This window comes from Diachasma alloeum, unplaced genomic scaffold (assembly GCF_001412515.2).
Source record: "Diachasma alloeum isolate Michigan unplaced genomic scaffold, Dall2.0 Dall_scaffold_00203, whole genome shotgun sequence".
In the NCBI taxonomy this organism is placed as follows: Eukaryota; Metazoa; Arthropoda; class Insecta; order Hymenoptera; family Braconidae; genus Diachasma; species Diachasma alloeum.
In genome coordinates, this window is record NW_021680368.1 from 2,652,326 (window position 1) to 2,664,295 (window position 11,970).

Genomic DNA, 11,970 nt, shown 5'->3' on the forward strand with positions numbered 1-11,970 from the left:
CTCCCCCTCGTACAAAGCCCCCTCACCGCCCCCCATGACCCCCCGCCCCCTGTGCCTTTAACCGTTTTGCAACAATATCGATCGCAAAGAGGAAACGTGCCAGCCGATTTCTAACTGGCCTCCCTTCAGCCATGTCATACATGCTCGAATAATTCGTATTTTTTTTTTCTCATTTCATATTGCGCTTGATATTCCAGCGAGTCATCTGATTCAATATCAAGCAAAACTAGGTGGGAACAACTGGGGCGAGAGATTTAAGAGAACGAGATAATTCATGAATTAGTGGGGAACTGGTGAAGGGGTCGGTAAAAATTTGATGGTCATTAGTGGGTGGATCGATAGCCGATGAAAAGAGGGTTTACATTCTTGTTAGGGAGATTTAGTGGGGGCTGTGAGAGGAAGGATCAGGTTAATGATCGAGAGGGGAGTCGTGTTGTCTTGGCTGGGATTGGGGATTGTTGCGGAGTTGAATGAATGAGATGGTTTTCCTTTCGCGGTGCTATTCACGTGTGAGTCTTGATTCTGAATCTTGTTTTACGTCTGAAAGGCAATTGCGCTGATTTATTATGCATCGTTATTATGCGCCTGTTGTGTAATGGGCGATTATATCGTCTCCAATTTGACGGAAGAATGATATCGGATCTGTGATGAAAGGTTAGACACTCGCCATGTTGGTCGGCAGGCGGCGCCGCGGTGGTGCGCGTCCTCGTGGAAACGAATAATACAAAACGTTTGACGGGATCATTGAATCGACAGCCAAATGAGCAAATCGGTGTTCATCATCATTCAAAAGAGGAATTCCAGCGAAAGAAGTTCAATCCGATGCCCTCGTTTGCTGAATCAATTGATTCATGATCTCAGGGGGTCACGACACAGCGGGATTATCTCGATTTCATCTCAATTATCTCGTCCCCAAAAAACATTCAGCGAAAGATGTCAACAGGGATGAGGTTGATGAGATAAAATAGACCCGCCAGATGGCAGAATCCAGCCAAAGGAATTATCTACTCCATTTAACCTACGAAAAAAACCAAGAATGGACTACAAGGGCTTGACTGGCCTCATGAAAGGATGAGGAATGCCAAGGAATGGTGAGGAATTTTGAAATGGCGCCGGCGCTTCGTCCAACTCTCGTGAAAGCGGGCCTGGGGGCTGCGGAACCCTGCGGTCGAGCACTCTTTTCACCTTCACAAACTTTCTTCCCACTTCTTTCTAACCTCCACTCACTTCACCCCAACAACAAACTCCATACCCATCCATATTTAGCTAGAGTCCACGTATACCGTTACCATACCCTCCCCCCTCCCCCCGCCGCCCCCCGGAAATATCAATTCTGTAACTATTTGTGAGCTAATAATTTCTTTTTTTTCCTTTTTCACCGCTCAGAAACCACCTCGGCTCGATAATCCCTGACCTTCCGCATGAATAATACAAATAAATAATTCTAGAGTAACAAAATGAAATAGTTTGAGTGAAAATTCTCCGAAAAAAAAAAGTATGATCACGTGGTGACAAATTGATGGTCATCATATCCTCCATTCGATACATTATTTTCCTGTCTGAACGCAAGCGAAAATATAAATACCAGTTTGACCCAGTTTCATGCTCTATCCGCATGGCCATTTCACCCCCTTTTTTTCAACCCCTCTCGCTCCCCACCCCCCGGACAGCCGATACACGCAGACATTTCGTGGAAAAAATTCCTGAGCAAATTTAATGAATAGAAAAACGGCAAAATTATTCACCCCCGATGTGACTGTCATCACCCGAGCGACTGCTCCCCCCAATCAAGAATTGAAAAGCTGGAGGAAAAATTATTCAAGTACAAGGTCAATCGAATGACAATAGCCCCCCGGTATCGATGAGATTCAATCATCCAGCTGATTAGGCCTCCGATAAGGGTAAAAATTCCAAGCGAGAGGGTTGAAAAAAAAAGAGAACGGGGGAGAAAAAATTCAAGGGGAAAAGAGTAGCTACTGGAGAGGGAAGAGGAAACGTTGCGGCATGGTGTGGCGTGACGTTGGCCAGGTGGAGGAGGGGGTGAGTTTGTTGAGTGAAAGAGGAAGAGAGATGGATCGAGGGGTTGGTTATAGTTGGGTAGAGGCACGCTGGCTGCCTGATGCCGGCCCCGATCCCGCTGGCTATCCATTGCGGGGTCATGTGTGCGAGGCAATGCGCCGGCGTAACGAAACCAACTCACTTATCCCCACCCCAATTTCCATAGTTCCTCACTCGAGTCTTCTACTAAGGGCCACCCGACGTCCTACTGACCCGCTATTGCTTCGTTACTCTTGTTGCCACCGTGTACAATCAAAACAGTATAATTTACTCCAAGAATTTTCAATCAACAGCTAAGTTGTTGGATTTCTCTTGATTTTGAGAAATAAATGAAAACAAATTTACGGAAAATTCGAGAAATCGCCGGAGGTTGGGTTTTAAATTTATTCGAAAGAAGACGAAAAATAATTTCATCTGCTAGTTGCGTTGAAAGGGTAAAAGACTTTGTCTAATCCGAGAAAATCATCACAAATAATTAACCCCCTTTCCACTGAAACCAAATTGATTCAAAAGATGAAAAAGAATTCCGTTCGACTTGCGTTGCAGGCGCACGAGACGAGTCTAATCCGAAAAAATTATCACAAATAATTAAACAAAATTGGCTTTCCCATCAGATCAACCCCCCCCCCTCCATTTTACGTTGAAATCAATAAGCCTGATAGCATGAAAATGTGCTCTCGTTACCAAGCGGAGAAAATAACACACATACAGTCTCTTTCACGATTATAAAACCCCCTGAGCAATTTTCAAGCATTTTCCACCTCCCCCCCCTCCCCCCGCCGGGGTTTCCTGTATCTTCCGTGAAACACATAATGTCATCGCATACTTGACACAAAGCCGCGCGCAGCCTTGGCCTCTCACCGCGTCACTCTCCTCAAAGAGAGAGAGCCCAATACGTTACATTGTGATAGAGCTCTTTGATATTTTAATTATTTTTGCTGGAGTTGTTGGAGCAGGTGAAGAAGCTGGAGGCTATCGAGGGTGATGAAGTAGTTGGGGGGGGAGGGGGGAGGGGGAGAGAGGCAGGGTGAATGAGTTAATTCGAGATATTTCGGTAGGGGGAGAGTAGGTTGATGATGATAATTGGTTTGGGGTGGGAAATGTTGGCGCAGTGGTTCATGTCGTTCAATGACCAGACCGCAGGTCTTCCTGGAACTCGACCTGCACTACTTCGTGTGAAAGAACAGAGGGAAGGGGAGGAGGCGTGATGTGAGGCTCGATATAACGATTCATTCGTACCTTGACCAAATTACATTTTACCCGAGTTCTCTTGATATTCACACTCGTTTATTTCTGGGTAAATTGTAAATCAGGCGAGAAAGTGGTCAAATGTAGATGAATAAAATTTGGGTCTCACTTGACGTGCGATTATCTCGGCAACGAGTGATCGCAGGGGAAAATGCCTGAGAACGTTTTTCACCGGAAATTTCGTCCTCTACAAAAAATATTCCGAGACATTTTCTCGTTGGACGTATCGTTTGCGAGATAAATGGCAAAATACGAGAGGCCGAATGTCCCTCGTCCGTTAATTAATTCTCCGAACAATTCGCGACTATTTTTTCATAAAAACGGAATTGTACACTCACTCTACATTCATACCCATCGTTAGAAGTTATAACCCAGCGATGTCCACCATACGCTACCACCCACCCACCCCAACAACAATAGAATTCCCATTTAAACCCATCCCATCTAAATCAATACCCCAACTAAACCGAAACCCAACTAAAAGAAAGGAAAAAAAGGCCTGGTATTGACCAAATGATTCAACTGGATTTCTTCAGAAAGGTCAAAAGGTTGCGCCACTATGAAATCCCGAATTGTCACCCTCGTTCGAACGAAAAATCCACTTCCCCAAATAAGTCAACAACAATTCAAACACACCGTCAACTCAAATCATTCCGTACAATCGATCGTTCTACTTACGTCAATGCGATGTGTCAATCCTCACCTAGTCATATGTACAAGTCCCATTAAATCACAAAAAAAATCATATGAGACGAATGGAAATGAATAAAAAACACGGGAAAATAGGCACTGATGGGGCGGGTACTGGAGTCATAATCCCTTGGCCTTACGTATCAACAGAACTACGGATTATTCACTTGATCCACACGTTTTGTTATCCCCATACGTCATCCCCCCCCCTTTAACCCTCTAATACATTTTAATTAAAAACACAGTTGATCCTCACTGAGCAACTTAACACTAAACTGAATCTGTATTCGCCAGTGAGGCCCCCTCTCTCTTCACCCCTTATCACCCCTAAATCCATTTAGAAATCCAGTAGAAAGCACCTTCACCGCAGCCACAAGGACCCGCCCCCAATCATACTACACAAATGTGTAGTGAATAAATAGTGCATAAAATTTACTCTGCGTTAGCATTTTACATTATCGTGAATAATCATTGTTTCGAGTTGTCACTGGGCGACTTTTTTTACTCTATTCTTTCACTTTTACGTCCAAGCCCAGACACTTCCTTCGTCGGGGAGGGGATGCTGGTGGCGGTGGAGGGGGCGAAATTTTACATTTAATGCACAGCACTTGGACTTTTTCCTCCCCAATTCAATTTATCTCGAGATTCATCTCCTCTCCCTCAGCTGCTGATAATCCAATATTTTTTTTTTTTTCACTCTTCGGACATATCTTTTGACTTCACTTGTACCACTGACACCTACTAGCACTTCTTAATCCGCTTTTTGTGATTATTCATTCGCTTTGGTTCTCAGTTTAGAAGGGATTGCTATTCAGTTTTTTAATTTTCGGTGATTTATTTTTAAAACGGAGGCAGTCTTGAGGGTTGGTGTCCAAGTCGACGGGGGTGACAAACCGAAACCCGAACACGGATGTTACTGCATCGTCCCTGCGCCAACATTGCGCCTTACGGGGCTTGATGGAACTAGTGGATGAGGGCTGAATAGACCACCCCCATCCTGCCTTTTTCCACCCTCCGTTATCGGGGCGGAGGGGGAGGCGAGTTGGCGCAGTAGGGGTGATTTCAGTGGGTGCAAAACACCCCCGAGGCGCCTCTCCGCCCCGGAGGGCTGAGTGCAAAATACCCCCGCGTGCCCCCCCTCCCCCTCTTCGACCATTCAAACCATTGATTTCTAGGGTTTTTTCTCAATGCGAGAAATTAATTTTTGGGTTTTCTCCGCTCTTCGGTTTCCAGGAATTCTCCCATGAGTCGCTCAATTTTTTTCCATCAAATCGAGGGAAATGAGGATTTTTTAGGGCGAGGGGCGGGAAGGGGAGGATCGGCTCGAGGGGCTGAGGACTAATTTAGAAAAACAAATTTATGGGGATTGTTGGGGCTCTCGGAAATGCCTGGAATTCATTCGTAATAGTGACGTTACCCCAGGATTCGTAAATACGTCAGCCCCATGAGTGTATGTCCACGAGAATGGATCAATGAAAGAGCATCCCCCCCTCGCCCTCGCTGGATGGTGTATCCCCTCCCGGCGGAGGGAAACGTGAGGTAGGAAAGGTAGTGGAGGGATATCGTACCACACCGCGCCACTTCTTTACTATCTCCCGGCTGAAAACGTTGACCAAAAAAATAGTGCTGGGGGTTGGGTAAAGCCAGGTTTTACGATATTCATACACTGAGGTGCTGTCATCGTTGCTGGTGGAATGACAACACGAGAGGCTCAGTTACTTATTCAGTTTGGAGTTAATATTTGTTATTTGTATTTGAACGTCGTTTGAACAAATTATTTTTTGGAAATTTAAAGAATTATTAACATTATTTTTTCACGGGCTTTATGTGCGGTACACGGTACCTGCTGGAGACGTTGGAAGATTGTAATTAGATCGTTGGTAGAAAATACGTTTATTTGTTCAGTTGATAATAATTGTTAAGACTTTTTGCGATTTTTCCAGGAAGTTTTTTTTTCTTCAAAGTCTATTTTGCGAATATCTCGGGATGAGTGAGGTTTAGCAAAAAATGTCAGATGATATTTTTTGTAGAGAATTTTAGTGGCTATAAGTAATTTCTTATGACATTTTTTGATAAATCCAATAGTTTTGGAGATATCCTCAAAAAACCCCAGATATAATTTCCACGAAATGAATATTTCTTCGGAAATAATTCTTAAATTGTCTTCAAAGCGAAGAAATTTAGAAGAATTTATCGAATTCCCCATTGTTCGCACAAATTATGTTCCTAAATTATTTTTTAAATTATTTTTTATTGAAATTTATGTACAGTAAATGGTAAATGCTGAAGACTTAATAACTAGCTCATCGGTAGAAAATACGTTTATTCGTTGAATGAACAATAAGTTCATCATGACTTTCATTTTTTATGCTTTAGATTACATTATTCTAGGAAGATCTTTTTCCCTCCAAGTTCATCTCGCCAATATCTCGGGAAGGACGAGGTTTAGAAAAAAACATCACAAGACACTTATCATAGAGAATTTCAAGAGCTACAAATAGTCTCATATGCTATTTTTCCATAAACCCAATAGTTTCGTAGATATTCTCAAAAAACGCAAAATATGTTTTCAGATATCTTCAACAAATTGAGGAAAATTCACAAGAAATGTTTTTGGCTCATAAAATATTCCACGAAAAATGTGTTCTGGCATTCTCCCTCGCCCTAATAGCTCCCAAGATATTTTCAAAAAGAGAATGAAAATTTTGCCTTCAACAAAAATTGAAAAAAAAAAAACAACTTCTATCTACGAATGTCTTAATCTCCTGACACAGGCATAAAAGGCAGCAACAGACATTATGAGTACAGGCAGGCCCACCCCAATAGATATTATCATTATCACCAAATAGGAGAACTGCTCGTCAGGTGGTGTGCCATAACCGACGATAAAAGTCCTGACAAAAAAAAGGGATACTTTAATCACAAAATTTGTCCTACTTTCCCCCCCAGTGCCAATAATCCATTAGTAACTCACCAAGTTGAATAATTAGTTTTAGTGTAAAAACCATCGCCTGAGGATCCAATAGTTACGTTTATCTTCTCCATCAGTAGGTCATCTCTTTGGTCACCGTAATATGCATATAGTATCGATTTTTTATCAATATTTGAGCAATTTCTCAGCTGATAATGGATTACGTCGGTGGAACTTGTAACGTCACGGTCTGACGTTGTGTAGGACACTGGTCGCCACTGCAAATACGCCTCTGCCTCTTCCATTTCTTTATTTATCATTTTCCAGGGGGTTCTTAATTCAACAACCTGAGGAGAGGGAATTAATTATGAGGCGATCAATATATTGATTGTCAGAGGTGAGGATATTAGTTTGGGAATATCTCTGGGAGGAGTGGATTTACAGGAAAATGTCAGAGGAATTTTTTGTGGGGAATTTCATGCACTAAGAAAAAGGTCTTTTCACTTTTTTTAGTACTTCTGATGGTTCTGGAGATATTTACGAAGTAAAGATGCATCGAAGTTTCTTCCTGTTTGAATTGGGTTTGCGTTGTTTTGTAAATAATTCAGGAAGTAGTAAAAAAATATTGTGATATTTTCCTCGAAAGCTCATAGTCTTAGAGATATAAACTATTTTTTAATGAACATTTTTTTAATCTTTTTTTTTTTAAATTTCATGAATTACGGAAAAAGTTTAAAAACATTTCCTTCAAAATTGGATACATTTAGATAATTTTAATATCTTCAGTGAATGCAATGAAAAAAAACATGAAAAATAATTTTTTACGAAAAAAGTCACTTGAAATTATGTTTTAATTAATAATAATTTTTAAAACATATTAAAAAACTTCTCATACATTTATATTTCATGAATATTTCCCTTTAAATTAAATAATTCCACAGAAATTTCAAGGGTGAATCATTAAATTTTCAATTCTTTTCTCTTCGTTCGAAATAAGAATCATATTATTTTGTAAATATCTTTCGAGAATGAATTCATTAAAACAAAAATGCGAAAACAAAAAAAATCTACATTTTCCCCTAAACCAAATCCTCTCAGAAATGAAAAAATAATTTCCCTTTGGTACCTCAAATATTCCTGGAGTATGTTCATCATCCAAACTCTTCTTAGCATCGATGGACATTCTCACAAGAGGGCTCTCTTGACTAACAATCAAGAGCTCCATACCAAATCGACTATTCGTGAATGTCTTGTTGGGCTCTAAATTCTCTATTATAAAATCTACTTGAGTCGAGTTTTCCGAGTGCAACATGTGGGGCATAACGTCGGAGTGCTCTAGAGTGCAAAATCCATTCAGCTGAAAAATAAAATAAAAACGTTGACAATGTAACTGCAACAAGTACTTTGCGGGGTTTCAGGATGATCGTTTGAGCGTTTACCACAACTCGAATGTTCCCACGTCTCGTGATGTTGTTGACTGTGTCATTGTAGTTCTCTCCATTCATGTGGAGCTCAACGAATTTATCATTGCTCTGTTCGCTCTTTCGCGACCAGAGAAAATTCTCTGGGTTTAAGATGTTGATTTTTTGGTCAGGGACAGTGTCCACGTGACCGTTATTATTGGTATCGTCGAATTCAAGCACCTGAAGAGGGTTGTTGAATTTCATTCAAATTATTTTGAGAAAACGTCGAAAAGTGTTCGATTTAAAATATAAATAAAATTTTATAAGACATTTTTATTCTATTCACAAAAAACGCTGAATGATATTTTTAAAGTAGTAAGAATAAACTCCAGTTAAGGCGTTGAGTGTAATGAGGAAAAATAAATTCAAAAAGCCCAAAAAAAATTATTTATCATTGATAATTTTTCCCATGAATGTTGACTTTGATGAGTGTACGAAATTGATTCATTAAATTCTTTCTCCAATTATTTTTTTAAACAATAGTCTCTCGTTTGACTAGGCTCTTTCGACATAACGTCCCATTTCAGGGACGCAAAAACATAAATAATTTATCACAAAAGTTTCACACTAACGATAATTTTTATATTGAGCATAAAATTTTTATTCATTTTTCGGATTTTTCGAGATTTTTTCTAGATTTCAATCTTCAAAATTTAAGTTATATTAATATTACTTCAAAGTAGTATGAATAAACTCTATTTCAGTCGTTGAGTGTAACGAAAAAAAATAAATTCAAAAAGCCCAAAAAAAATTATTCATCATTGACAATTTTTTCCATGAATTTTAACATTGATGAGTGTAAGAAATTAATCTCAATGAAAATGATTAAACTAAACAAAAATGTTTTCATTCATATTAACTTTCATTTAGAATTTATTTTACATTTTAACGTTCATATTTTAAGTTACGTTTATAGTAATTTAAAAAATGAATTGTTGAATAAAAATGACCCTGAAACGAAATGCCAATAAAAACCTTCTCAACAGAAACCCCAAAAGTGTACTCAGGCTCCTCAGTAAACCCTATCGACTTCGGCACATTGATTAAATAGTCATCCCAACTGATATTGAGCTTAGCAGAATTGGAAGTTATTGCCAGGAGTATCGCTGGCCTTTGTACAAAGTCCCAGAGATAGTGCAATGTGTCGGTGGGCCCCTCGGCTCGCAGATAAAACGTCGTGACGTTTAATTCTGCGCACTTGCCACCGCAGCCTGGATTCAACTCTGAGAATAGCTGAAAGAATTATACTCCGTTTCACTCATTTTATCAATCATTATTGATTTGTCTGCACTGATTGTAATTTTTAACAAAAAAAGTCTCTTGGATTTATGAAAATAAAATGGGAAATTGAAGATGAAAAATTCAATTCAACAAACAAAACAAAAAATTCATAAAACCTAAATTAAAATTTTTAATTTCAAAATTATCACTGACTAGTTTTCCAATTATCTCAATGATAAAAAAATGCCATCAATAAACGTCAAAAGACACTTCTTCTAACTGAGAAAATTTCCAATGAAAAAGTCTGATGGCCCCACGAAAATAAAATAAAAAATTAAGAGAAAAAATTAAATTCAATTGAATTTCTCAACAAAAACTATCAAATTAATCATTAACTTGTTCATTATGTGGAAAACGACTTATGCCAGAGCGGATTATGACAAGAAACGATTCCTTGAATATTTCATTTCCTACAAAAGGTCTTTTGACATTTTGCTCCAAAAGAAATCATAAAACCTGAACTGGAATTTTAAATCGCAAATTCATTACTGACTAGTTTTCCATTATCTCAGTAATAAAAAATTCTATCAATAAATGTCAAAAAGCACTTCTTCCACCTGAGACAATTTCCAACAAAAAAGTCTGATGGCCCTACGAAAATAAAATTGAAAAATGAAGAGAAAAAATTTAATTCAATTGATTTTCTCAACAAAAACCATCAAATTAATCATTAACTTCTTCATTACGTGGAGAACGACTCATACTAGAGCGGATTATGACAAAAAACAATTCCTTGAATATTTCATTTCCTACAAAAAAGTCTTTTGACATTTTTCTCCAGAAAAACTCATTATCGAGATATTGATTCCATTGACAAAATAAAAAATTCATAAAACTTGAACTGAAATTTTAAATGTCAAAATCATCATTGACTAGTTTTCCAATTGTCTCAGTAATAAAAAAATGTTATCAATAAATGTCAAAAGACACTTCTTCTAACTGAGAAAATTTCCAACAAAAAAGTCTGATGGCCCCACGAAAATAAAATAAAAAATAGAAGGGAAAAAAAATTCAATTCAATTGATTTTCTCCACAAAAGCCTTCAATTGCCCATTGTCGCCAAAAAATTAATCATAACGATGATAAACCCAGCAAAGGGGAGCGTAAGTCAGCTGTGTCCCACTGTAACCATGACAACAACGACACTCAAGGTTACCCGAAAAATCCCAACCTCCCACCCCCGCATCAATTTCCATCGTCACGAGACAATAAACACTGTCCTCTAAAACAAAGGAAAATCGATGACCTTTGGCACGTGAATTATCTCGCTGTGCTCCCAAGCCCAGAAAAACAACAATCAGATCGCCAGTAAATATTAATTCAATAATTAATCGAAAGGGACTTACCGTTCGCCGGGATCCCAAGCACGAATTCACCAGGAGTATTACGACGACGAGGGGATATTTCGAGTCCCACATGTTTTATCACTAATTTAATAATTATCGAGCACTATTGACGCTCACCAACTGTCACATTGTTGTGAGACGTCAATTATCGGGCTCCACTGTATCACTCTTTTCCGTCTGTCTCTGCAGTTTGCCGAGGGACTGGGGGTTCGTTAATTCCTCCGATGGTGTCAGCATCGTCCGGCAAACGATATCGGCAAGGTAGAAGCCACGCGATTAAAGGGGTACGAATGAACTCGAGTTGAGTCGTTGAGAGTAATGAGGAAAAATAAATTCCAAAGGTCAATAAGAAAATGATTCATTATCGATAATTTTTTACAGGAATTGTAACTTTAGTGGGAGCGAGAAATTGGGCTATCAAATTCATACTTCGATTGGTTTTTTGAACGATAGTCTCTCGTTTGCCTAGGATTTTTGAAGCCGATGATAATTTTCATAATGGGCCAAAGTTTTTTGTCATTTTTCGTTTTTTTTTGTGGATATACGAGACGTTTTCCCGTGGATTCAAATGAATTTTTACAGTTGATGTATGAGAGATCGTGGACCCTCAACTTTTACTTCTCAAATTAAATCTAGATCTAGACATTGGACTAGACACATTGAGTCAATTGATAAGTGCTATGTAGACAGTAGACTAGTACCTAATTTTCTCATAATATCAATTCGGTGAATACGAATATCAGTCTAGATTAACGTACGAGATTTATCTAACTGTGGTTTCTTTTCTGAAACACACATTTATGTACTGTTCATGCCCCAGAAATGCAGAAATAAAAATTTTTTTTTTTTCACCCGGAGCCAAAGTGCCATATTTAGGCTTTTTTGGGGGGGAAAGTCGACTTTCGCCAAAATCGAATTTTTCCGCCGAGTGAAAGTCGATTCTGTATTTTCTGGCCCGCCTAATGCCACTGAG

The 11,970-nt window shown here is 38.9% G+C and overlaps 2 protein-coding genes across 10 annotated transcripts in view; both read right to left on the reverse strand.

The window, feature by feature from the left end:
* Positions 1-4,180, reverse strand: part of LOC107036014 (sodium channel protein para) — a 30,181-nt gene extending 26,001 nt beyond the window's left edge. For all 9 annotated transcript variants that reach the window (XM_029125943.1, XM_015253719.1, XM_015253717.1 and 6 more), the window contains exon 1: positions 3,985-4,180. The gene's annotated coding sequence lies outside the window, so the exon portion shown is untranslated. The remainder of the gene's footprint in view (positions 1-3,984) is intronic.
* A 2,047-nt stretch (positions 4,181-6,227) lies between these two features.
* Positions 6,228-11,159, reverse strand: LOC107035993 (glycosylated lysosomal membrane protein). Its single transcript, XM_015253669.1, has 6 exons — positions 10,998-11,159; positions 9,346-9,603; positions 8,347-8,550; positions 8,034-8,264; positions 6,971-7,254; positions 6,228-6,890 (listed from the first exon to the last, which is right to left on the reverse strand). Exons 1-6 carry the CDS (start codon positions 11,067-11,069, stop codon positions 6,743-6,745), a joined length of 1,197 nt encoding a protein of 398 aa, XP_015109155.1. The 5' UTR covers positions 11,070-11,159; the 3' UTR covers positions 6,228-6,742.
* Positions 11,160-11,970: the final 811 nt, after the last annotated feature.

What these genes read in the sequence shown, in the direction of transcription:
- LOC107035993 (XM_015253669.1), bottom strand. Translation starts at nt 11,069, where the DNA reads ATGTGGGACTCGAAATATCCCCTCGTCGTCGTAATACTCCTGGTGAAT. An exon ending in GCTTGGGATCCCGGCGAACG is followed by an intron (nt 9,604 to 10,997) that starts GTAAGTCCCTTT and finishes TAATTCTTTCAG; the next exon opens with CTATTCTCAGAGTTGAATCC. An exon ending in GTGGGAACATTCGAGTTGTG is followed by an intron (nt 8,265 to 8,346) that starts GTAAACGCTCAA and finishes TTTATTTTTCAG; the next exon opens with CTGAATGGATTTTGCACTCT.